This window comes from Odontesthes bonariensis, chromosome 3 (genome assembly GCF_027942865.1).
Source record: "Odontesthes bonariensis isolate fOdoBon6 chromosome 3, fOdoBon6.hap1, whole genome shotgun sequence".
NCBI classification, from domain to species: Eukaryota; Metazoa; Chordata; class Actinopteri; order Atheriniformes; family Atherinopsidae; genus Odontesthes; species Odontesthes bonariensis.
The window spans coordinates 5,737,319-5,765,244 of NC_134508.1; the positions used below are offsets into that span (position 1 = coordinate 5,737,319).

Below are 27,926 nucleotides of genomic sequence, written 5' to 3' on the forward strand. Positions count from 1 at the left end.
TCTTACTCTCATTACTGTCTTTTCCTCTCCTCCTCCAGCTCCTCCTCTCATTCTCTCTCTTTCTCATTAGCACTGCGTCGTAGCACGCTGAATCATGCACAAAAGGTGCTCTGCTGTGGAATGGCTTCAGCTTTGTTTCATTTCACCGCTTGTATAGCGGCAGAATGAGCAAACAGACAATCTATTCCGCGCAGGCACGCACTCACACCAACAGACACAAACAGGGCCGTCCATTAATATGCCGTAAAGCAGCTTTTTTTTTTTTTTTACCCGCCTGAAGAAATCCCTGATAGTCAGAGTCAGAGAGAGTGGGGGCTAATCTATGGGAGCTGCCATGCAAGGCCATGGACAAGCCACTGATAATAAATGCATGAATCCGACCAAGGAGAGAGTTTAAGATGATGTAAAAGATGGAGGAGAGGGTAAGGTGGCGGAAAGAAATGGGGGGATGAAGTGGAAGGCCGAAAGGTAAGACAGAGATGATGGAGGATGGCAGAGGTGGGACTTAGGGAGGGTGAACGGAGCTGGCAGGGGGTGGAGATGGCAGCACCGAGACATATCCTAAGCCCTGAATGTAAATCTGCGTGAGGGGATTATCACAGAGTGCCAGGCGGTGCTTTGGGGGCTTTGTTTCTGTGACACCGTGACGTTGGCTTTGTTTCCCTGACAGCAGACGCACGCGTGTGCGTATTTCATTGTGCGTGCTTGTGTGTGACATCCCGGCATCTGTTTCCTGTTGGAAAAGGTTAATTACATCTCCGCTGCCTGACTGGACTCGCCAGGCATAATCACGCATGCTAATGAGACCTGTGCGCGCGCCTTTGTCTTTGCGCTTCCATGCGAGCTCTGGAGAGGCTGTAGCATGGCGGCTGAAGATATCTCAACCACTTGTTTCAGCTCGGAAAGTTTACTGTTGCAGCCAAGAAGAAACATGGGCACGGACAAGTAATACTCTCAAACAGGTGACAGCTGGAAGTGGACTGTGGTGGCATTTCCAGACGCTCTGATCTGCCGGGGGGACGTTAATCGGCGGATCTGCATGAGTATGTGTATGTATTAGTAATTACTTGTAATGGCTATTAACGCGACCGAGACGCTAAACCATCAGAAGAAGGACGGCTCAGAATGAGGAGCGGGATTTGTCCGTTTCTCATTCTGAACCTTGACTCCCATCTTCACACTCCAGCTAAGCTGCTGATTGGACAGCTGCTTGGCTTTAGATCGAGCCCAGCTCAGCGTGAAAATCTGAGATGGGCTCCAGCCCTCCATGGGTGACTCTGGAAATTACTTTACACTTTCTCACTTGGCTGAAGTTTGCACTAAGTTGATCTGACATAAGCAGGTAGACGAGGAGGTGCAGAGCTCCACTGAGCTTCGCTTTCAATTCAGCCTCCATTGAGGAGGTGCAATTATGGTGGAGAACGGAGAGACGGGGCATCGCTGAGAGGTGTGACTGAACAAAATAATGGATTTCCAGAGAGGCTCGCCTCCTCACACCTCGTACAGCACACCAGCTATACCAACATATAGATGAAACATTCAGCGTCTTTGAATCGGATCGGTAAAAGTCCCGTTTTCTGTCAGCTGCCAGGGAAAAAACGAGAGCACCGCTGGGATTGGTTATGGGAACGAGCTAAGAGTTTACACGTTTTTTTTATTTTCATCAGTCTGATTCATCTCGGGGAGTATGGATCCAGACAGCCCTGTGGTTGTTGATTCCAGGCAGTCAAAAAGTAGAAAATAAGTAGACTGTCGAACCTTAGTCATAGACTGCTGAAAAAATACAATATGTCGATTAAAAAGGCCTATTTAATTCACACATTCAGAACTGTTGATAAAAGCCTGAGTTTTCTCCCTCTTACCGTCTCCGTTTTTTAATATTTCCAGACATGAAATCAGACAGGCTGTACTGAGCAGCTGCAGCCTGGGTCACACTTCACAGTCTGTTAATACAAAGGTGAAGGAGGGGAGAGTTCAGCTGACAGCACAGCTGTCACACCTCTGTTTCCTCCTCCCTCTGCTGTTCCTCCTCCTCACCCTCCTCTTCCACCTCTCGGTCCCGTTTTTTCTTCTTCTTCCTGCGGCAGAAGCCGTTCAGGCCACAGAAGCAGGCGCAGGTGAAGGGCATGGCCTATCTGACACGCCGCATCCACGTGAACCTGCAGACAGGATAGGAAGCATTAAAACACTCCTTCATCTAACAATCTAATGAGACATTACATTACAGTCATTCTGCAGACGCTTTTATCCAAAGCGACTTACAATAAGTGTGTTCCACATCATTTCGCAAAAGAACTTCAGGTCACAAGAAATCATAAGTGCATTTCCTTCCAAAACCAAACAGCTCAGAGCATAACTAGTGCTAGAGTAAGTGCGGTAAGTTAGGTACCGAGACAAATGGGAAGACAATTTAGGAAACCAAGACAATTTAGGAAACAAATAAGTGCGTAAGGAGCTGGGACAAGTGATGTCCTAAGAGGGCGGATCTGGGTAGTGTTTCCTGAAGAGATGGTTTTCAGCCTGCGGCCAAAGATGGGCAGCGACTCAGCTGTCCTGACATCAGTCGGGAGATCGTTCCACCATCGGGGCGCCAGAACAGAGAAAAGCCGTGACCGTGTGGATGGTGCGCAGGGACCGCTGAGTGACGGGGGCCACCGGCCGCCTGGAGGCCGCAGAGCGAAGTGGTCGGGCGGGGGTGCAGGGCTGGATCACAGCCTGGAGGTATGAAGGAGCTGTTCCTTCCACTGCCCTGTAGGCCAGCACCAGAGTCTTAAACTGGATGCTGCAGCTACAGGGAGCCAGTGTAGAGAGCGGAGAAGGGAACTTGGGGAGGTTGAACACCAGACGAGCAGCAGCTTTCTGAACCAGCTCCAGAGGTCTGATGGCAGAAGCCGGGGCGCCAGCAAGGAGGGAGTTGCAGTAGTCCAGGCGGGAGATGACAAGGGCCTGGATGAGCACCTGTGCTGCCTTGTCGGTGAAGAAGGGGCGAATCCTCCGGATGTTGTAGAGGAGGAATCGGCAGGAACGGGTCACTGATGCCATGTTTGCCGAGAACGACAGTTGGTCGTCCAGGGTCACACCCAGATTCCTCGCAGTCCGAGCTGACGTCACCATGGAGTCATCCATGGTGATGGCCAGGGCTCGGAACAGGCAGCCCTTCCCCGGGAGAAACACCGGCTCAGTCTTGTCCAGATTGAGCTTAAGGTGGTGCATCGACATTCACCTCGAGATGTCTGACCTCCACTTGGGTGTCAGAAGGGGGAAAAGACAGAATCAGCTGGGTGTCATCTGCATAGCAGTGGTAGGAAAAGTTATGGGAGTAGATGATAACATGGATGAGACACGGAACCACTGATGAGGGGTTTTCTGCCAAGAAGTCAATGAAAGCAAACGGATATCTGGAATCAAAGAGGAAAATCATCACTCTTTTATGCGTGTAGAGACCGAGTGAAAAACCTGACTGAAACTTCAAAATTGATTTCGATGATTAAGAAATTGTTTTCACTGAATTCACTTCCTGTTTGCCTTAAAACTTGTGAAGTGAACTTTTTAGTCGGCAGCTTTGAACATAAAAGAAACAACAACCTGTGAGTCTTCACCAAACAACCTGAAATGATTACCACGGTGTTTCAGGACTTTGCATTCCTGCAGTCTATCAAATCAACTATGTGAATGAAAAGTTGACCTGTCTGGGCTCAACTTGAGTTATCATCTTAATTTAAGATGCCAGTTTTCTTGCAAGCCACCTCCCATGGTTAGGTATTTAAGCAGCCAGTTGAATAGCTTAAGTCTGTAAAGCTAGATAGAATCAACTGAGACAATGTGGTGTTTCTGATCACGAGCTATTTTTTTGTGAGAAGACATCTGACATCTTTGCACATTCCTTTGAAAAATTAATGGCTACTTAGTTGCTACATTGAAGGAGATGCCGCTCATGACAAAATGCTTCCCTTCTGTGAATGGACAGTTTTCTTTTGATAGATGTTCTTAAGATGTAAACAGTTGTCTACATGGTTGTGACTTTAAATGCATCCATGCATCTAGTCACGGTTCCCTAGACACACAAATGACTTATTCAGCTATAGAACTAGAAGTTGTGAAAGTCAAATTGAAAATGAAAGCTCTCTGGATGTGATAGTATCACTGTCCCTATTAACTGTGACGGTCGTAGGGTCAGGGATCGTTCGCTGTTCTTTCAATGCACATGGCTTTAAATTGTACTCAACTGAGATTCATCACCACTTATAAGGTCTACAGTTGGAAAACTAGAGCAACAAAGTAAAACTGTAAAATAAAATCTGTCAATATTTAATTAGACAAGTTGAAACGATTTCTGAAAGGCACTGACCCACTTACTTGTGTTTAGATAATATAAACAAATATAAAATTTGATGCCAGCAAAAAAACTCAAAATAAGTTGGAAGTGAAGAAACAAAGACAGAAAAAAACAAAAACACAATTAACACGATTCTGGAGGATTTTACAATCAGCAGGTTAATTGGGGACAGGTGAGGGTGTCAGGATTGGGCAAAAAAGGAGAATCCAACAAAGTCTTAGGCTGTGTTCGGAACCGCATACTACTCCTACTACTCATACTGACTTTTTTCCCGGATGCATACTAGATTCTCCGAAATGTTGGGTATGCATCATGAGGTTACTAGTCATACTCAAACTACCCAAGATGCAACGTAACGTCACGTCGCCGATCGTCATTTCCTGTCAAAACGGCAGTTTCAAGCTAGCTACAACGAGGGTAGGTTCACTTCCTGTTTTCAAAACAAAAGCACCAATTGTATCGTAATGGCTTTCCCTATGATAAAAGGCAACGGGTATTTTATTTTGTGAAAATAACCGGAAGTGCGTTGCTCAGTGCGGCTAGCTTTAGTAGCGCCGAATTCGTGGGAACAAAATTGTAAATAGCCGGTATTTTGTCAGGTTTTCAACACGATGGGGATCTAAACGACTACTTTCTCATCTGAAAATGTTTCAAATGTTGCTTAAGTTTACAGAGTTTAGAGCTTAAGTGAAATCAGCTTCAGGCCGGCTGATTTCGGCTCGGGCAGGAGCGAAATACATTGTGGGTAAACGCTCTGCATACTGTCTGATCGATGAGTATGCTGTATGGAAGTATGTAGTATGTAGTATGTAGTATGCAGTATGCAGTATGCAGTATGGAAGTATGTAGTATGTAGTATGTAGTATGCGGTTTCGAACACAGCCTTAGTCTTCCCAAAAAAGGACGGGTAATGACTCACGCCTCTGTCAGAGAATCATCCGTCGGTCTAAAAACAGATTTCTCACTGCAAAATTACAAAGAACTTTAGTTTTTCAACTTCATAGAGCATAATAATAGGAAAAGTTTTTGGAGTCTGGAGAAATCTGGCTGTGTAAAAGGCCAAGGACAGAAACCACAGTTAGACAACCCTCCAACCCTCAGGTGGCACTGCATGAGTACCTCAAACCACCATGACCAATATGACCACATGGTTTTCCAATTTTTTATTCAACACAGTCCGCTGCTGCCTCCAAAACCGTAACCTGAAACTGTTTTACACAGGTTGGAAGTCATATATCAACCTTGTGGAGATAAACATGTGAGTTCTCCAGACAGCTCATCTCAGATGGACTGGAGTCCACGTTTCAGATGCTTTTAGGAAAGAAAAGCAGCTGAAACGTGGTTCTGTGCACCAATTATGAGAAAATCATCCAGGATGTTATGAGAGAAAGGTGGGAAAGGTCTGTGATGGTATGGGGGTGCAGCAGTGTCCATGTCATGGACCACTTTGCTTATGTGTGCCTGCAGTCCAGATCTGTCTCCCATAGAAAACATCTGGAGCATTATGAAGAGGAGAATGAGACGACCGTATACTGTTGAGCAGCAGAAATCTTCAAGTCAACAAGAATGAACACAGTCCTCTTGTAAAACTGAAACAATTGGTATTTCCTCAGTTTCCATGTCATTAAAACGTCTTGTTAAATGGAGGAACTTTTTCTTTTGGATTTTGTAGAAAGCAAACTTCAGATTTTTAAAAATATTTTCTAGATACAATGAACTTGTGAACACACCAAAAATAATCTCATTTTTCATTTGTGTCTGAGGAATAAAGAGTCTCATGGATAAAAAAAATATATACAGACTTAAGTTTTTGCTCTATTTTAGAAAAACTTCCGAGCCTCTTTGAAAACTTAGGAGGTTTGAAAGGTACAAACCTTGAGGGGTTTGCGTCTCTCAAGGTAATGTGTGTGTATGTGTGTGCCTGCATATGTGTGTGAGCGAGAGCTTTTCCTCTACATTTTTTTACTGCTTTCAGCAAGAAATTCCATGCAGAGAAAGTTCTTGAGGTTCAGTCGATAGGTCATTCCTCACACACACACACACACACACACACACACACACACACACACACTGCAGTGTGGCATGGCTGGCAGTCTATTGAGCGCTGCTACTCAACATGGAGAAAAATGTTCTTTACCATTACGCTTTTTCTGACATTTTTCTCCACATCACCACATATCAGCACTTCAGTTACTCTCTTCCTCTCTCCTGCCATGTTTCCATCTCTGGCTCTTTCTTTCTTCCACTAACACACACACACACACACTTTGAAGTAGTCTTAAGGTTCTCTAAACTCCCAACGTTAACAGTTTTTGCTAGTGTGTTGCAGCAAATCACAAATGAGTGCAAAGATTAGGAGACATGAGGTGAAACCGAGAGCTTCATTAAATAACAACCTGAGTCAGCAGCACCAGCAGGCCTGACTAGCGAGTGTACGGTGTGTGTGTGTGTGTGTGTGTGTGCGTGTGGGTGGGTGTAATACAAGTAGGAGATAGTGGGTGACAAAAACACAGGCACAGACCAAACATAAAGTGTCTGCATTCATGTGTGTGTTTGTTTGGATGTGACTTTAGGGACTGATACACACTCCAGCATGTCTCATATGGGGGCAATTAGTAGAGCTACACTATGAGCTTCCTGCAAGCAGTGACAAAAACACCTCAGGCCATGCAGTATATGTGTATACATATATATATGTATACCGATGTGTGTGTGTGTTTTCTCGTGTATCTCTACACTTACTATTAATCCTGCATGGGCTCTTCTTTTGTCCCTACTCCTCTATTCCATATGTCCACCTAATCCTCGTCAGCAGATCTCCCACTCTGTACCCAATGGCTTTAGACCCTATGTGACATGCCAGATTAAATCACATAGGAATAGAAAGCCATAAAACACAGCAGTGAGTCAGTCACACTGGTGGCAGGGGCAAACTTTTCTCTCCTCACAATGATCAGTGTGTGTCCAAGAGTGTGTATAGCTTTCTCACTTCATGGCTTTAATACCCTCAGCCTGTCTGACAGCTTACAAGGCCCTGCAGAGGATTTACAACAGGGCTGAGACACCTCTCTCCAATGTGTATCCTTCTTGTCTCCCATGTACCATCCAATTCCTCTCTCCTGTCCTTCCATCTCTCCTCCATTCACTCTGACCTTTCTTCTTCCTCCTTTTCCCTCCTGTACAATGGCTGCCATGCTACAAGGCATTTTACTTGGTGTCTTGTTTTGGCCGCATGTAATTTCTTCACAGACGAATGCAGAGATGAGATAGATGAAAACACAGAGTGCAAACACTCTGAATTATTAACTGGCCGAAAATGGATGAGTCAACATTAACAGAGAAGGGAGGCAAAGCAGCCCATGTGCGTCTACACATACGCACAAAACTAACTGCCACATGCTTGAGAACAGCACGGCACCACACATGGACCAACCACAGTGGGATCTGATACACTGTCAGACTGATCCTTTTTAACTTAACTTTAAACGATCAGGAGTGAGTCTAAATTATTTAATATTCTGATAAAACTTTCAGTTGTGAATTATTCATTCTAAGGCCCAAGTTTCCCAACCACCGAACGGCTAATTGGCTCAGTCAACTCTAAAGAGCAGTAACTCCTGCAATAAATGTGTAATTAGTGGAGTTAAGTGGAGATTTTTAGTGACTCTCAGAAAAGCCTGACTGAAAATAGATGTTAAGATACTATTGTTGCTGTGTATTTAAAATAGTTAGGGATGCACAGTCTGGGATGAACTTGTGGGCCGATAGCTATACATATGCAGAATAATTTGACTGATGGTTGAAAGCTGACAGTGTTAGTTGGAGGCATCCTAATCAGATGCCTGAACATTCTCATCCTAATTCTTTGCAGAGGAGCAGCAGCTCTACTTCGAGAGCTACGAGTAGCTCCTTCCTGAGCTTATCTCTAAGGCTGAGCCCAGCCACCCTCCCATTTAAATTTATTTCAGCCACTTCTACCCGCGATTTAATTCTTTCGATCACTACCCAAATCTTATGACCATAGGCAAGGGCTGAAAACACAAATGGACAAATAAGACCAAAGTTTCCCCTTTTGGATTAGCTACCTCAACGGCATCAATCTGTCGTTGAAATCCCCATCCGTCTCTCCATCTCTTGCTCATCCTATCATCATTCACGAACAAGAGCTAAAGATCTACTTAAAGTCCTCCACTTGAGTCAAAGACCCATCCACACCCGAAGGAAGAAGTCCACACTTTTCCAGTTGAGAACCATGGACTCAGATTTGGAGGGACTGACTCTCATCCAGGCCGCTTCACACTAAGCTGCAAATCTCTCCAGTGCGTGCTGGAGGGCTTGGCCTGAAGAGGCCTAAAGAAATACATCATCCACGAAGAGCAAAGATGAAAAGTCCGACACGCACTGTAAACAAGCTGGACTTTTTGCCATGGATGTGGACACAGCTCTTTTTGTGATTTTTCAGGGACCTAATAGCCTTCAACAGCAACTTTGGTACCCAACACACTCCACAGAATTGAGGGACATGGGTGTAAGTCTTCTTCAAAACACATGTGGACTGTAGGATTAAGTTCCCATGCCCCCCTCAGTAGCTCCGCAAAGGTAGAGATCTGGTCCACTGTTCTGGGACCTGGAGAAAAACTAAATGAATAGGGACACCTGCCCCTCCACTAGACATTGTCCTAGAGTTACATGCGACATTGAAGCGTCAAATCCAAGGCTGCCAACCAATGTAAAGAGCCTTCAGCATCTCAGGGTAAATGTCGTTCACCCCAGCAGTCATATGAGAAGCTTTTTTAATTATCTTGGCAACCTCTGCTAAGGTGATGAACATGTCTTCCCCTGTCTCCTCAGTGGAGGACATGGTAGCTGGATTAAGAAGATTCTGTGAAATGTGTCCCTTCTACCATTCAATGTTATCCACGGTTTGGGTCAGCAATCTCTCCCTGAGACCCAATAAAAGCTCTGCTTTCACTTCCTGAGCCACCTAACGGTTTGCAAGAACATCCTGGAGGCCAGTCCTACTTAATGACCTCTCCAAAGTCCACTCATGCCCTAGTTTAACTCTGCATTCCCACCAATGCTGTGGCCCTCTTGGCCATTCAGTTAGCTGCCTCAGGTGACCCAAGCTGACAACCAAACTTTAAAAGGCCTCCTTCTTCAGCTTGACAGCTTCCCTCACCATTGGTAGGTTGCTTTCAATCAGTCTCTGATGCGTGTAATTGTCTAACAAAAGTTTGTGAAAAATATGTGAATGACAGCAGCTTTATTGGGAATTAACATGGTAAGTTCATTTTTTCTAATATCACATAAACATGTTGACTGTCCACCTGACAGTGCTAATAACACTGTTCCTGGTGTGTTTTTTTTTTTCATATTTGTAGTTGTAAGTGGAAAAGTACATCTTCTTATCATTGTCATTGAGCCCTTTGCTGAAGTTACCAAACTAAACATGAGTAAAGAAGATTTTCACACATTAGTGGTTGTGTCTAGAAGTTGTGTAGTGTCTTGGGTAATACAGTACGTGCATTAAAACCATCTTTTACTCCCCAATAAAGTGTTTTTTTTTTCCTTAATAATGCGTTTGGTCGACAATCCAACCTAGAAAAAAATGGGGGTCCCCTGGACATCGATAAGACATGCATGACATCTGCTATTGGTTGCTGGGACAACATTTTTAAAAGGTTTTATGGACTTTTCTGAAATCAGTTAAAAGTCTGAGTTTGGTCCCGAAGAAGACATAAATCGAGCATTCAAATAACCTTACCCCCAGATAACATTCTCTTCCTTCGCCACCTGTTTTAGCGACATCAGGACTTTTCTGGGACATTCATTAGACTTATATGTTGGTTGTGTGTGAGCGCTTTGAAGTGTATATAAATATCAGACACAGTTACAGTAAACTGACGGCCGTGTGTACAGCTCAGAGAGTTGAGTGTTTGGATATGGTGTGATCAAACTGGGAAAAGCCCTGTGTCCTGAAGAGAGATGGTTAGGCACTACCACTGAAGGTCTTGCAAATAATGTCCTTCTAATTGAAATGAACTCTTCACAGCAATGTATGGTGGGTGAGATTTGTTTTTGTGTGTCTGTGCTGAGAAATCAGCCAGTTTATGGCATGTTTGGGTAGATCATTTAAAGTAAAACTCCATTCCCAAAAAAAAAAAATCAAAATCAAAAATCAAGAATGGTTTTAATCTAAAGTAACTGTTTAGCTTCACGGGAGTTTTTATGTCCATAAAATCCAATAGCTTTGCTATTTAGCTAAGATAAATAGCAGTTGGCCTTTCTCTGTTCTAACGTAACAACATTTATCTACCAGCACCAAAAGCAAAGTAATTGACACGTTTCTCGACTGATTAGTGTTGAAACCGCCATTTGCCTTAAATGGTTGTATGTAAGATGAGTTCTTCGTGATGGACTGGCGACCTGTTCAGGGTGTACTGTGCATCTCGCCCAATGAAAGCTGGGATAGGTTAGTATTAAGTGAGCAAATCAGACTCTTGCATTCTTTGTGCAGATCAGATGTCTGACTTTGTGCTGCTGATTGTGAGGTGTTTTTTATTCCTATTCGAAAAGCTTTGCGACACCGTTTGCATGCTGGCTTCAAGTTGTACATAACTTGGTCCTAATCATCCCATTCAAATACAAAAATGTCCCCATACATGACTCTATGTGTTAATTGTAACTTACAATGCACTTGCTGCCACCACTTTATGTGCTATTGCTCTCTCTGTTAACTGTGCCATTCAGTAGAAAGGATCAAGAGAAAACAAATTATAAATCAAGTTTAGTCAAAAGTTGTTGGCAAAGTATCAGTTCTTTGCATTAGCAATTTAATCTTTTTCTTGTTTTTATGCAAGTCTAGCCAGCTTTTTGCTAGAATCATTGTCATGCAGAGTGGTAAATGTCAGCAGGAGAGTAACAATGCATATTTCTAAAAAAAATGCCAAGCTACCACTTTTAATTTAAGGGGGTGACACACATACAACGTACGCACATTTCAGTTCACTGATCAAAGAAACATGAACTATCGGTTGACATTTCTCTTAATCAGGTGAACAAAGAGCCATTTTGCTGTTCAGAGGGGGAGTTCCTTCTTTTCCAGAAGCTGGTCTGGTAACAGACATGGGGATGGGAAAGACATGCAGTGATAAAAAGAAATGGGAGATAAGGAGAACGGGGTTTGAGAATAAAGAAAAATGGGCACTAAGAGTTTTGAAGCAGTAAGGATTAATGTCAAAGTCATCCATCCTGGTTTTAATCCAAACTTTTCCAGCTCATCCCTGTGAACTCTGCCCTCTTGTATGTGCTTATATGCATAGAAGTGGGTTTATGTGTGTAAGCTGATTTGTGTGTTATCACGATCCACTGTGGAAACAGACAATGTGCTTTATTTATCTTCTTCTTATTTGGACGACAAGATAAGGCGATCAGTGTTTGCAGAAGTGCACACGTGGCGACGAGTGTGTGCGTACTGTGTGTACACTCGCATTAAGTGTGTGTGTACAAAGCGCATAGATAAGCTGCGTGTTGTGCCTTTGAATTTGAATGATAGAATCCTTAATGCTGATCCCAATGGTCAACAGCCCAGAGACTTTCCACAGATAGCTTATTGCACCTTTATCCATTATTTATACCGAACCTGCCTTCAGACATGAACACAAACAGATTCACTTGTGCAAAGAGGAGAAATACGGTATGTGAGTTTGATTCATTCTGACAAGAGCCTGTCTTCTTCTTATGGCATTTAAGTATTCGCTGCGAAACACATGTCCCCGAAATTTCCCATCAGGCAATTTGCTCAAACGGGTGTACAAACAACAAGTTTGGCTCTGCAATCACCTCGAATATCCTGAATCCCGAAGCGCTTGCTTCCATGTACAAAATAAATGCGGGGGACTGCGCTTCAGAGGAGGCGCAATACAGCTCACAGAATCCACAGACTATTTTTCAAAAGCAGGAGAGGTCATAAACACTGGAAAAAATCGAAGTCTTACCAAGTATATTTGTCTCATTTCTAGTCAAAATATCTCATTACACTTAATATAATACACAACTGCCTAACAAGTACTATTTCAGCCAGATATAGGGACTTGTTTGAAGACAATACATCTGGAATATCTTGTTAAATGAAAAAGTCTTGAAAACAAATTGTTTTGAGTCACATTTCATATGACACAAGCTTTTTTTTTACATTTGAAGAGGTTTTTAAGCTAATTTCAAGATCACTTTTATCTCAAAAGTCCCAAATATCACATCTTATTTCAAGAAATCTTGACAAGCCGATTTTCACTAGTTCCATCGGCAGATTTTTTTGCTTAGTTCAAGCAAAAACGTCTTGTATTTGCTGTTTTTTAACTTTTTTGGAGGGGCATTTTTTTCCAGTGAAGAATGAGAAAAGGTTTGTTTTTACTTACATTCCTGCACTTTTCCCTGTTCACTTTTCTCAGTCATTGTGCAAATCATCTCTTGCTCTCTCTTCCATCTCCATCTCCTTCTTCTTTTTGAGTTAACCAACCCCTGTTTTACCCTCCCCATACCACATCACATGACCACTAAAACCAGCATGGATCTAGAAATGAAGCACTTGTTTTTGCTACCTGCACAAAGGTTTCACCTGTATCTGTTGCATTCCTGCCCTCCCCCCTCCATTTTACCTCCCCTCCTCCTACTCTCCATTTCCCTTCTCCTTCTCGTTGTTCCTCACTCCCTTGTCCAACACAAAATGCCCTCTGTCCAACTCTCAGGTAAACCCTCCTCACACCCCTCTCTCCTGAGCCCAGATGAGCAACCGGGCTTAAAAACAAGAATAAAACAAGAAGTTTTTGCTATTTCAAAGGTGCTGAGGGTGCAAAGAAGAAGAGGTTCATGTTAAAAGTGGAAAAAACTAATAAGGTAGTAAAGACGGTGAGGTATGTACACTGGAAAAAATGCCCCTCCAAAAATAAGTAAGAAAAAAACCAAATACAAGACATTTTTGCTTGAAATAAGCAAAAAAATCTGCCAATGGAACTAGTGAAAATCGGCTTGTCAAGATTTCTTGAAATAAGATGTGATATTAGGACTTTTGAGATAAAAGTGATATTGAAATTAGCTTAAAAACCTCTTCAAATGTCAAAAAAAGCTTGGTTTTTTTTGCTTGTTTCATATGATATGTGACTCAAAACAATTTGTTTTCAAGACTTTTTCATTTAACAAGATATTCCAGATGTATTGTTTCCAAACAAGTCCCTATATCTGGCTGAAATAGTACTTGTTAGGCAGTTATGTCTGATATTAAGTGTAATGAGATATTTGGACTAGAAATGAGACAAATATACTTGGTAAGACTTAGATTTTTTTCCAGTGTATATTCTAGATTGAATGATCATGTAAGGTTCTGGTATTTGAGATGAGTGAGCTGGTGTGTGTGTGTGTTTAGGTGCACTTTGGTGTGGTGGAGTCTCAGTAGTCTGTCCTCATGGCTAACTGTCTCCCAGGCCCAGCAAACAAAGAGCCTATTGACTCCATAACACACAGAACCATTCTCTCTTCTCCACAGGCCACAGCTTTGTGCTTGCCCCCACCCCACAACCGCCAATGCACACACACACACACACCTTAAAAATACTCCCAACACACACACACACACACACACACACACACACAGGCACACAACTACTCAAACAACACCATTTCACCTGCTCCCAGTCCTGCCCACCATCTCCCTGGGAGGGCTCCGTACTCCTCACTTCAATGCTAAAATATCTGTTTTAACTCACTGGAAAAAATCTAAGTCTTACCAAGTATATTTGTCTCATTTCTAGTCAAAATATCTCATTACGCTTGATATAAGATACAACTGCCTAACAAGTACCATTTCAGCCAGATATAGGGACTTGTTTGAAGACAATACATCTGGAATATCTTGTTAAATGAAAAAGTCTTGAAAACAAATTGTTTTGAGTCACATATCATATTAAACAAGCTTTTTTTGACATTTGAAGAGGTTTTCAAGCTAAATTCAAGATCACTTTTATCTCAAAAGTCCCAAATATCACATCTTATTTCAAGAAATCTTGACATGCCGATTTTCACTAGTTCCATTGGCAGATTTTTTTTGCTTATTTCAAGCAAAAACGTCTCGTATTTGTTGTTTTTCTTACTTATTTTTGGGGGGGCATTTTTTCCAGTGCTGGTCACCTACTTAAATGGATATGATGTTTTTTTTCTGTGGTTATATTTTTTTGTTTTCATTTTTGTAAACGGGGTTGTGTGTAGTACTTAGTTAGTTTCTTACCTGCTGTAGACAGTGGTCAGAGCGCTCTTAGTTTGGTGGAGGTAAGTAGGAATTCTGATGTGGCAGCCAGTTCGAGGCGGCTATTCTCAAGTGGGCCACAAAATAACATATTTTCTCCACCTCAAAAAACTCGGAACTAAAAATATCATAGCAGTCTGAATGAAGGTTATGATGTGATACATTTCACACAGTGCAAAACGTAATTGTTTTCAGGTGATGAGGGTATTTCTGTTTCTCCTGGCTAAAGCCAGCATGGCTCTTAGATCCAAGGACTCAGGTCAGCTGGTCCAGTCCAGAGTCCAGACTAAACATGGAGAAGCAGCATTTAGCTGTTATGCTGCAAACAAGTGGAACAAACTGCCAGTGGAGATTAAACTTTCACCAAATGGAGACATTTTTAAATCCAGGTTAAAAAACATTTCTGTTCTCATGTGTCTATGCATGAAATCTGCACGATATCTTTGAACTTATCTGGACTGTTGCTTGTTTTTAATCATTTAAAATTTGTTATTTGTTTCTCTTTATATTCTTTTATATATTGTTAATGCTTCTTACACCCCCTGCTGCAATGCTTTTATTTTATGTGAGGCACTTTGAATTGTTTTGTACATGAAATGTGCTACACAAATAAATTTGATTTGATTTTCTCAGAGCCAGCCAGACTGAATGTTTAGTTCTTCAAGTAAGTAATTATAACAGCAAATGAAGACACATTTTACACGATAGATATGTCATTTATACACCTCTGCATCATAAACACATGTTAAATGGAAAGCTAGCTGCATATTTTCACCAATGGACATTGCTGGTCTATGTTTTTTTTTACAGCAGATACTTGAAGTAAAAATCTACTTTTTTTTGGAAGTTGCAGTGAGCTTGCACTTGTTTCCATGTTAGTTTATATTCAGTTTGTATCCCGAAATTAAGGGGGTGCAAAAATAGTACGTCCTTGTGCTATTTTATGTTATTTTAGTGAAAGACAGCCGAGCAGCATTTGGCAGAGGGATGTTGTGAAGTCTGGTGGAAGCACGTTTATCATAACCTCGATGTGGAGAATAAGGCTCAAAAGAGACCTGCACTGGAAAAAATCAAAGTCTTACCAAGTATATTTGTCTCATTTCTAGTCAAAATATCTCATTACACTTAATATCAGACACAACTGCCTAACAAGTACTATTTCAGCCAGATATAGGGACTTATTTGAAGACAATACATCTGGAATATCTTGTTAAGTGAAATCTTGACAAGCTTATTTTCACTAGTTCCATTGGCAGATTTTACTGCTTATTTCAAGCAAAAATGTCTTGTATTTGTTGTTTTTTTTTACTTGTTTTTGTAGGGGCATTTTTTCCAGTGTGTTCACAGAGCAGAGAGATTACAACGTTTCAGTTACACTACAACTGACTGGCCAACCACTGAGCCTCTCTGTAAAGTTGTGAGCACGCTGAACAGTGATGCCGTAAGGCACTCACAGCAGCCGAGGCAAATCTGAAGGGTTGTGTGCATGCTAGAGGGTGTGTGTGTGCTTCTGTTGCTAGATTTCACGCCTCAGCTGGTTGGACAGATTACCTGAAACTGAGAGGAGACCAAAAAAAATAAAAAGATGAGAGAAAGAGTGACAGAAAACATGAAAGAAAAAAAGGAATGAAAGGTCACATTGATCTCAGAGCAGTGGAGAGAAAGGAAGGAAAAGGAGAGGCAGAGCAAAGGGGAGATGGAGACAGAAAGAAACATACCAGGGAAAGACCTCTGAGGGAGGGAAGATGTTCATTTGGGAATAACTTAAAGTAGTCACATTTCATAGGTGAAAGACTTATTGGTCATCCACTGTAATAATTCCTGTAGCTATCTCTGGAGCAGTGACACAAAGAAACCAAGGACAAAGGCCTTTTAACGCTGAAATAAATCACGGGATGTTTTGGTTATCCAAATAATGAAGTGCAAATCCTGTTTTGGCATTAGAAAAGTGTTAATTGTACACAGTGATTTCTGCTGCTGATCTTGTTGGATACGTATTTTATGGAAATTTTGCTTTCAAAGTGACAACTTTTTCTCATCAGAATCCTCATCAGAATTCACTTATGTCAGCAATGTTGTCTGCACAGCACCAGCTCAGATGAACCGTACTAAGCCAACACAACAGAGTCTGTTTTAGCCGTTCCTCGCAGCTTAGATATGAAATCACAAACCTCCACTGAAGATACAAAATGTTTTGGTGCCAATCCAGCTGTGGACTGCGTGGCCAACAAAAGCACACCAAAAAAGTATCTGTATTTTTTCTCGTGCTGGGCGCGTTAACTCGTTATTATCGCGTTAACTTGTTAATTATTTAACGCCGATAAATATTTTATCACTCATTAACGCAGGTTTTATTATTGTAAAAGTCTGTTGAATGCATCACATTCACACAGTTACAGCAAACACCTCGAAGCATGGAGTAATAAAATAAGAATAAACTAGCAGGTAACATCACCTACAGGTGCTCCTCGGTCTCTGTGTGAAGCTAACGGAGCTAACCGGCGCTACTTCCTGTTTTACTTGTTTCAACATAAAAGCACGTATTTCAAAATAAATTTTAAAAAAACTCCTGCATTTACAGCCAAGTTGAATTGTCTTCTCAGCGTAGTAGTTCCAGTCTAAAATATCACTTAAAGGCAAAACACACAACTGATAGCAGCAAGTCATTCAAGGACACAGACAGTGGAGCGAGGCTTCTACATAAAAACTACAGAAAGATGCTGATGTTAAAAGTGTGTTTGCACAACAAATGTTATGGCACTTTCATTCATATGGCAGCACATTTAAAATAAAGCTAAATGCTAAAAGCTATACACTACTTTTGGATTCATTTTTGGATTCTGCGTACAAATGCGATTAATCGTGATTAATCAGGGAAATCATGTGATTAATTAGATTAAAAATTTTAATCGTTGCCCAGCCCTAATTTTTTCATGTTAACCAGGATAAGCATTTTATCCATTTATCCCAGGAGACTCTAAAATATATGTATAGTCTCTTAACATCCCTTTAACTTGGCCCTTGAATGCATTTAGCGTAAGTCTGATTCTCGGACTTTGTGTACATTACATAGGGAAGGGATGCACTTGCTGTAAAATTCTCATTCAATTTCGATAGTGATAGCAAAGACAATAATTTGGCTGTTAGGTAGTACTGAATATTTTTGTCTTTTTTTTTATCTTTAATGCCAGGGAAACAATGTTAAACTATGAACAACTCAATGGCTTTTCAGTGTTTAAATGACCCAACATAATGTTTCTGTGCCCAGCAAAATGAAATGTAAATTCATCTCAGTTCATTATCCACACACATTATCTATCACTGCCTTCGGTTGATGTTATCAACACCAACTGTGGTGAGCGATCTGAATATTGGCTGATACTGATGTTTAGCTGATCTATCTGTGCATCCGTAACAGTAGCTGCACAGAAGATATGGATACACTGGAAAAAATGCCCCTCCAAAAATAAGTAAGAAAAACAACAAATATAAGACATTTTTGCTTGAAATAAGCAAAAAAAAATCTGCCAATGGAACTAGTGAAAATCGGCTTGTCAAGATTTCTTGAAATAAGATGTGATATTTGGGACTTTTGAGATAAAAGTGATCTTGAAATTAGCTTAAAAACCTCTTCAAATGTAAAAAAAAGCTTGTTTCATATGATATGTGACTCAAAACAATTTGTTTTCAAGACTTTTTCATTTAACAAGATATTCCAGATGTATTGTCTTCAAACAAGTCCCTATATCTGGCTGAAATAGTACTTGTTAGGCAGTTGTGTCTTATATCAAGTGTAATGAGATATTTTGACTAGAAATGAGACAAATATACTTGGTAAGACTTTGATTTTTTCCAGTGTTGTAAGGATCCACTTGGTTGCAAGGTAGTCTTTGAGAAAATGGCCCTTCTTACAGAGTGAATTACCCTTGTTAACATTTTTTTCGCAGCAAGTTAATGGTCTCTATCACTACTTTTAAGTCTTCTTCCTTACAGTTTATTGAGTAAATGATGGTACAATTTAGATAAGAAATCTAAACCTTTTTCTTAAACGCTCAAAAGTCAGTGAACAGTGAAGCAGAGGGAAGAGGGAGACCGACAGAGTCAGAAATACAGAGAGAGGCCACCCTGCCCCAGATATCTGCCTGTAAGCTGCACATAATGCAGACATGGCAACGAGTGTGAGGCCAGCACGGGAGACGAGATGAGACGAGAGAGGAGAGATGGGCAGAGGAAAAAAGAATGAGGGACATAAAGTCAGGCCAGAAAAAGGATTAGTGATCAAAGAAAGCTAGCAGCCATCCTGAAAATCCTCTGCCCTCACACACATGCACACATCGATTCACAGAGAGAAGTAGAGAATGAAAGCTCCATTTTTCTGTGGGGTTAATTATTTTCCTTCCACTCTCCCAGCGACATGTTAGTTGTGAGGAGGAGCATTAATATCCATAGATAAATGTTAATAGGGCATACACACACATGGCCATGCCCACTGATTGATTATAGTGGTGTAATGATAACATGTGGACATCTTTCTAATTGGTTTAGCCTTTTCTCTTGAGAAGTTGATAAGATAAAAAAGTATCAAGTCCACCTTTTCCTTCTTGCCGATTTTCAGAGGTGGAAACTAAGCAGAGTTTAATTCCTGTTCAACCTGTCTCCTTCACTGTGACGAGTCACTGATGAAGGGATAAACAACATGCTGGAGATTCCAATTAGGCCATCAAATGGCAGCAGAACAATCTGCAGCACTCCTCCACTTCCCAGAGGAGAGCTGGTGGGGAAAACAAAGAAGAAACAGCCAGTGAGGACGGAAGGGAAGGGGAAGCATGAGCAGCAAGGAGGAGGAGGAGGTGGAAGAGTAAACTTTGCAAAAGCTCAGATCTAATCAGGGAATCCTCCCTCTTAAAATCCCAGTATGTTGCAACACTTGTGAGAAGAGAAACACACACACACATAAATACACTTCTCCCCTGTCGGTGGCTTGACCTCCACTCGCTGATCTCGCTCCTTGGTATTCCATCACCCTCCCACTGGCTGACCTGATTGGCTAACGACGGCTCATTTATCTTGATGCAGCACCTGCGGTGCTGACAAGATGTGTGTGTGTGTGTGCTGGAGAGAGTGTGTGTGTTCCCAAATGTCTTCATATGTACATGTACACACTGTTAATCTCGCCCCAGCCACTGTAGCTATATTCAACAGCACTGCTTAAAACACTGGCTCATCTCTGGGGAATACTAGAGAGGAGAAAAGAAGAGGCTGGAATTAGAGGGGAGGAGGTGATGTGTAAGAGCAGGGAGGTAATGACAAAGGAGGAAATGAGGGTAGAAGGAAAGAAAAAAAAGCAACAGGAAAGAATAGGAGGGGGAAAATAGCAGAAAAGAGGACGCAGGAACAGGAGAAAAAAAGAAGGTGAAGGATGATAAGATGGGGATGGGTGATGAAATAAAAAAGAAAATTAGATAAAAGAAGGAATAGGAGGAAACAAACAACCACGAGAGAGAACAGAGGCGGGGGAGTTCAAATGACAAGGAAGAAAAATCGATGCACGTTTTATTCACTCACCGCTAATGCTTCTTTAATTATCGCAGCTGAAATTGCTGGCCCAGTGTGATGACTGCGTATGTGTACGAGACCCCGTAATATGTGTGATACTCTGCAACAATTAATTACCTTGTAGGGAGAACTGTAGGGAGAAGTGAGGCCGAAGTCAGACAATCCTGTAGATGCAATGCAATCCCAGCATTCACATTTTGCCTCATTAAAATGATCTCCATTTTGAACTATGTCTCTTTTTTCAAAATCACTTCTCCTTAAATCTGCAGCCCGACCTCTAAAGTTCCACTTTTCAGTTCACACTGACTTAATAAGGATCAGAAAAAGTACTATAAATACTGTATCCTAATGCTTGTGCAGTGGCATGGAGAAGCTAAATAGGTCATGTCTCTTTCAAACTGACCGTTGATATGTGATCATAACAAACTGAACTTATGTGGATTAAAAAAAAACAACTTGATTTTATGTTTGTTCACTGGAAAAAATGCCCCTCCAAATAAAAGTAAGAAAAACAACAAATAAAAGACGTTTTTGCTTGAAATAAGCAAAAAAAAAATCTGCCAATGGAACTAGTGAAAATCGGCTTGTCAAGATTTCTTGAAATAAGATGTGATATTTGGGATTTTTGAGATGAAAGTGATCTTGAAATTAGCTTAAAAACCTCTTCAAATGTAAAAAAAAAAAAAGCTTGTTTCATATGATATGACTCAAAACAATTTGTTTTCAAGACTTTTTCATTTAATAAGATATTCCAGATGTATTGTCTTCAAACAAGTCCCTATATCTGGCTGAAATAGTACTTGTTAGGCAGTTGTGTCTTATATTAAGTTTAATGAGGTATTTTGACTAGAAATGAGACAAATATACTTGGTAAGACTTTGATATTTTTCCAATGATGCTTTAGGTAGGATGTTTATCATTTGTGCGGACAAACTGTAGACATGACGTTGTGTGACTTGAGTTACACCTCGTTGGACCAAAGCATTTCACATATAAGGGGCTCTTACTTTAAATTTTGTGGCTTACTTATTAAATGTAAATTTTCTTGACAGGTAGAATGGTAATTGAACTGAACATCGGTTTTTTTTTTGTGCATGCTAGTCATGCTGGCCATAGGAATGACTGAGTAGGCTATGGAGAAAGAGAAATAAAACTAAAACTGAATTCCTTTCATGCTCAACTTTATTGTGATACATATTAGAAATACAATTACTTATGTGCAAAAAACGTGCACAACCAATTGAAATTTTCAAAACCTAGATTCTTAAGCTAAGAATGTAGCATAGACAGTAGCGGCTCAAGTGGTTTTTACCAGCAAAGGCAGTGGGGTTGTTAGCCTTAGCATGCTAGTTACCAGCCAATATGCCTATGACCCATCAAGCCAATAGCTATCCTGATGGGTTGCCAGTCTCTGCATGCTAGTTGCTAGCTTGTGCATGCTATTAACTCACTGTCACAATGGCTTTCTGTATTAGACAGCTCATTGGATGTTTTATCGTTTCCCACAGCCAGTCTCAGAATCACTTACCGGCGTCTGATTATTGATACCAAATTTGTAGCTACCTTTGGAAAGGCAATAGCGTTTGCCAGCTTCTCATTTGCCTTTATTTAGTCCCATAACCATATCCGGGGCCATTTTTTTTTCCAAGGGCACAGTTTTAATACTTCTGAGAGTTGACAATTTCAATAGAAATGATATCCTAAGCTGAGAAAGCATAAAGATAAAATGTTGAAGTTTGGTTCAAATGTTTGTGTAATATTTAAGGGTATCTTTTGGAAGGAATGCAATGTAACATGAATAACTGTGTTTTGATTAATGTGGAGTCACATGAAAATAAGAGTCGTTATGATTGCCTGCACTTTAGAAGCCATATACAGCCATATACGAGCCTTTGGAGTCTTTCGTGTTGCATCACCATGTTTCTCCTTTACCCAGGACCAATACTGTCTCTATCAGGACCTTTCGTGTTTTACACAGAAAGAGCATCGTTGTTGTTTCTCAAAGTGCTCTTATACGCCAAACTAATGTCTAGAACCAGGGGCGACAAAAAGGCCCCCTACCCTGGAAAAAAATCAAAGTCTTACCAAGTATATTTGTCTCATTTCTCGTCAAAATATCTCATTACACTTAATATAAGACACAACTGCCTAACAAGTACTATTTCAGCCAGATATAGGGACTTGTTTGAAGACAATACATCTTGAATATTTTGTTAAATGAAAAAGTCTTGAAAACAAATTGTTTTGAGTCCGATATCATATGAAACAAGCTTTTTTTGACATTTGAAGAGGTTTTTAAGCTAATTTCAAGATCACTTTTATCTCAAAAGTCCCAAATATCACATCTTATTTCAAGAAATCTTGACAAGCCGATTTTCCCTAGTTCCATTGGCAGATATTTTTGCTTATTTCAAGCAAAAACGTCTTTTATTTGTTGTTGTTTTAACTTATTTTTGGAGGGGCATTTTTTCCAGTGTACTGCAGGTCACCTCACATTACTGAGCAAACAGTTAACACTTGAACGCACCACAAAGACCATGTCCAACTGCCGACTGGGATGTATCATCTGCGCAAGAAGATGTAATTCTCCAACTAGAAGGGAGCTGTACTTTATTTGTACTTCAACAAGTGAATAGAATACTGCTTTGATAAAAACTGTTGCACACTGATTGCTAATTATCACACCACCATATAAGTTTGCATGTAGTTCTTGATGTGACTAGTGGGTGGTTTGTTGTGGGAGCTGCATGGCAACACTCGGTCTGTTGAGTGTCTAAGAAGATAGGAAGCGGAAGATCGAGGATTGTTCAGCTACGCTGAAAAGCCAATCAGAATGATCTCTTTCATCGACAAACCCAACGCTGATTCAACATGCTGAATCGGCTGAAAGAAAATACTTACACTGGAAAAAATCTAAGTCTTAACAAGTATATTTGTCTCATTTCTAGTCAAAATATCTCATTACACTTAATATTAGACACAACTGCCTAACAAGTACTATTTCAGCCAGATATAGGGACTTGTTTGAAGACAATACATCTGGAATATCTTGTTAAATGAAAAAGTCTTGAAAACAAATTGTTTTGAGTTACATATCATATGAAACAAGCTTTTTTTGACATTTGAAGAGGTGTTTAAGCTAATTTCAAGATCACTTTTATCTCAAAAGTCCCAAATATCACATTTTATTTCAAGAAATCTTGACAAGGCGATATTCACTAGTTCCATTGGCAGGTTTTTTGCTTATTTCAAGCAAAAACGTCTTGTATTTGTTGTTTTTCTTACTTATTTTTGGAGGGGCATTTTTTCCAGTGTACATGGTCCAACAGCACATTACACGCTAAGAGAGACAGACCTTTACGCTCTGAGGCTGAACATTCAGCTGGCTGCAAAAATGCAGCTGTGGTACAAGCACATGTCACTGAATCCAGCGCATTACTTCTTTAATTTAGTTGACTTAAACTACCATGTCAAAATGTGGGAAAAATTATGGGTCACAATTAATGTATTCGACTGGTGTAAATCACATACATAACCTTCCTCACGTGGAGTTTACCATGACGCTATAAGAAAATCTCACCTTTTCAGATTTTTCTTGAGTGTACAAGGTTAAGGAAGCTACCACCGGCGTTAAGCTGAGCACAGGTTCTTCACTTTTCTTAAGGTAGAATGTGGTCATCAGTTTAAATCCTTTGGTACTCAAACCTGAGGTTCACAAGTTGGACTTTTCTTGAATAACAACACTTATTTTAGCTTATTTTGATTTCTTTTGTTCAGTTTGATGACTGCAATCACTTTGTACATTTAGCCTTACTCATCTCCCTCTCCTACCTCCTCCTCCTCCTCTTCCTCCTGACTGTAGAACGAGGAGGGTTTGCATGTATCATGTCTTTATTTGTTCGTTGCTGCCAGCTCATTGACCAAAAAAAAGGAAAAAGAGGAAATTGTACAGAGGAAGGAAGAGGAAGAGTGGGTCCTGGTGTGGCGAACACTCTAACAGTAGGTACATTCATGAGGACAACCCCACCCTCGCTTCCCTGTTTCTCTCATTTTGCTTTTTTATCTTTTATTTTCTCTCAGCCAGGTGCTGCTCATCCAGCCCTCAGCACATCTTATCCTACCTGGCCACCCCCCCATCCCACTTATCTTCCACATCCTTGTCACAAACTCACAGTTTCACATTTGAACACATACGCACTCCTTCAACCTGCTCCCCCCTGTCGTCTTCCTCCTCTTTTCTTCCTCCCCGTCTCTATCTCTCCATCCTTCTCTATCTCTGTCTCTCCAGGATTGCTGGAGGCAGCTGGTGGGCTACGACTTATCCCATCACTGCTCTGGAATCAAGCCTGTCGTATAGATTGGGCAACTGGACAGGCAGGTAGGCAGTTAGATATGTGGTTTGAAACCCATCAGCTTCAGATCTGTATCTTAACTCCGGCCTTAGAGTCTTAAGCCTTCTGCACCCAGCTGCTGCAGCAGCCAAGAGGCGGAACAGACAAATCCATACAGCTTAAACCGTCCAAAATCTTTGGAAAGTCAAGTTTCTATTAAATAATTCAGCAATTCTGCGGCGCCAGAATTGGTGCTGTCAAAATCAACAAAAAAAGGTTTTTCACTTCAACACACGAGACACCTTTTTGTCCCCCTACCCGGGTGTGTGTGCGGGATGAAGTGTGCATTTGGGATTCTACATGGCATGTATATTTTCACTAAATTTTCAGACTTTTTTTTGGTTTCTTTTGGAGAGAAAGTGTAGTCGCTGCTGGCTGTAGAGACGGGAGGGAGGGTGGCAAAGCCTGCCCGAGCCGAGTCCTCTGTCCTGATTTAGAATTAGATCTATTTCTGTTCACCCTTCAACCCCGCTGGGAAAAATTCAAATCTGCCGTGGAATGTGTATAAGCGTGTAACTGAAGAAAAGAGAGAGCTCGAAAGAAGAAGAGATCATTCTTTTTCAATGTTGAAACTACTTGTGTGAAAATATGCATGAAGTGCACAGCTTTGGTGGTTTGGTTGAACATGAACTGGTGCAGGAATTAAGTCGCTGAGCTGAAATCAGATAGCGTCGGAAAGGAGGTGGACAGAACAAGAAACAAAAAGATGGGAAAGTGGGATAAAAATCCAAAAGGAGGGTGTGCAGGCTCATTGTGATCCGGTGGGTGAGTGAGACTCAAACCGTGGTCAATCATTCATAAGCAGAGCACGTACGGACTGAGCCGAGCTCACCCTCTGGCACATGCATGGATCAACACACACGCACACACACACACACACACACACACACACACACACACACACACACACCAACAGTGTCAGACACAATCTCAGCTCCATATCCAATTCCACAGCCATCCAAATGTCACCGCCAACACCTTTGACCCCTGTTAACGCAAACACTTACATCCACACACCCGCACTCTCTCTGCAACGCTGACACTCGCTTTAAACACACACACACACACACACACACACACACACACACTTTGAAAGCTAAAACACACACCACAAGAAAAAGTTTTAAAGAGTCTTTACGGAAGGGAAAGATGATGCACACTCACCTCAGAGCGGGACCCGGGGCCACGGCGCGCCGTCGTGTAGAAGTGACCGGCTGTACCTCCGTCCTCACACATGCACGCAAGTGCCCACACACACACGGCAGCGAGGTGTGTGTGTGAGGACAATGAGACTGGACTGGATGGAGCTGAGCAGCAGGAGAGGGAGCACAGGGAGGAGGAGGAGGAGGAAGAGGAGGGAGACGAGTGGTTGGGCGGGAAGGTGAAGAGGAGAGAGAGGAAGAGAGACAGTGAATAATGTAACACAGCACAAGGTTAAAAAAAAGTGTCTGAAAAGGGGAATCACAAAGAGTTCCACTGGAGCAGAGACCCTCTTTTTCAATCTGGGGTTTTGTCGAGAGTGTGTGTAGAGTCTGTTAATGTAACAATGTGTGTGTTTTTATGTGTGTCAAAGTCTGTCCGTCCCCTGAGACCCGGCGCCCTGCCTCCGAGCAGCATCTTTGCCTCAGACACTTATCCCCCCTCGCGGGTTTCTCGGTCCCTGAAACTTCCACATCTCTCTCTTTCTTTCAGCTTACAATCAGTCGCTGAAAACTCAAATCGCTGTTGTTAATGAGCGACTTCTAAAACTGAAAATCTGTAAAAAAAACAAATTGGGATTTCAATATGCTTTCAATAGACAAACAAGTTTGTCTCCGCAAACTGAAGCAAGTTTATAAAAAAGCAGCTAAAGCAGCATTTTTAATACATGTGTTTTAATGTATTTATAATATAGATAATAATCGTGAAATATTATCTGTGCCATAATGGCACTCAAGGTAGTTCAAAACTTTTAAAGAGTTATTTCAATACTATTAAACCTATTCAGCAGCTATCCTAAATTCTGTAAAACCTGTAAAAAAAAAGAGCATCAAATGAGACTTAATGATACAAAAAGTAGTTATTTTCTAATCTTTGATGGATATTTGCTAAAAATGGTATTGTGCTATGGATTCAAGGATTTTTTTTTAGGCTTTCTAAAGAACGTTGTGATACACTTGTGAAGATTTGTGGCGTCTTAAAACTGAAGAAAAGCACAGAAGTTGGAACGTCTTGAAACCCCGCTTCTTTTGTGCCCTTTGTTTAAAAATAGGAGTCCAAGATTCCCATTCGGAAGCATTCACACCCCAGACTCCAGGTGTGTGTGTGTGTGTGTGTGTGTGTGTAATTGTGTTTTTGTATGTGTGAAGAGCCGCGCTGCCTCAATCCTCTGGCTCAGCCACAGAAAAGCCAATCTCCACGTCCAATTATTTGCCTCTCAAAGGCAGACAGATGGAGTGAGCCGGGGAAATACAGAGCGCGGGGTAGAGAGAGATAGAGTTCGACTTTACAGAAAGTGAAAGAGAGGGGGGGACTCTTTGAGGGTCTGCGCAGGGGGGAATTAATTAGAATGAAAAAGAAATGGAGGGAATAGAAAGTCTCGTCTTTGCCCGAGTCTGGAAAATGGTTTCACAATTAGTCAAAGTCCCAAAAAGAGCCCGTGGACACAACTCAGCAGATAGGGAGACAGAGAGAGAGCTGGAGAGACGGAGATGGAAACGCAAATGAAAAACGCCAGAAGGCACAGAAGAGCTGAAGTTGTTAGAGAAATGATTGGCAAGCGCATGTCACATATGTTTTTTTGTTCTTTCATTTCATTTTGTGTCTCCATACCCTCTCGAGGCGATCACTGGACGTCCTTCTTCCTCAGTCCCGTTAATCTTCTCTGCTTCTTTCTCTTCTTCTTCTTCTCCCTCCTTTTGCCCTCCGCCGTCCGGGATATTCCATCAAAGAAGAGTCAGGCTCATGGTGGATAGAGGCATTTCTGAGCTCTAAACACACTCCAGCCTTCACTATCTTCTCCTCTTTGACTTGGTCTCTTTTCACTTGTCGGAGGGAGCATTTTTCTTTCTTCTCGGCGGTGGTGACACACCACAGAGCGGGGGTTGAGGACATGGAGGAGTGGAGAGAAAGACTAAAGAGAGAAACCAAAAAATGATTAAATAAAGGAGAAACTGGGAGATGGAGGGAGGGAAATAACAAGTGTAGGTAGACGGAGCAGTGAGTGGGGAATGACGGGATGTGGCAGGTGCAATGGGTAGTGACACATCGCGGAGGTGTGTGTGTGTGTGTCAGAGCGCGGGGGCCGTCCCTCCAGCCAACACACCACCAGCGAGGAGGAGGTGGAGAAGGAGGAGGAAGAGATGGA

General features: G+C 41.6%; 1 protein-coding gene across 1 annotated transcript; it reads right to left on the reverse strand.

Moving 5' to 3' along the window:
* On the reverse strand, positions 1–27,828 carry blacat1 (BLACAT1 overlapping LEMD1 locus). The gene is made up of 3 exons (XM_075461991.1): positions 27,392–27,828; positions 25,745–25,887; positions 1–2,159 (listed from the first exon to the last, which is right to left on the reverse strand). Exon 3 carries the CDS (start codon positions 2,126–2,128, stop codon positions 1,994–1,996), a length of 135 nt encoding a protein of 44 aa, XP_075318106.1. The 5' UTR covers positions 2,129–2,159; positions 25,745–25,887; positions 27,392–27,828; the 3' UTR covers positions 1–1,993.
* Between the last annotated feature and the right edge of the window lie 98 nt (positions 27,829–27,926).

What these genes read in the sequence shown, in the direction of transcription:
- blacat1 (XM_075461991.1), bottom strand. Translation starts at nt 2,128, where the DNA reads ATGCCCTTCACCTGCGCCTGCTTCTGTGGCCTGAACGGCTTCTGCCGC.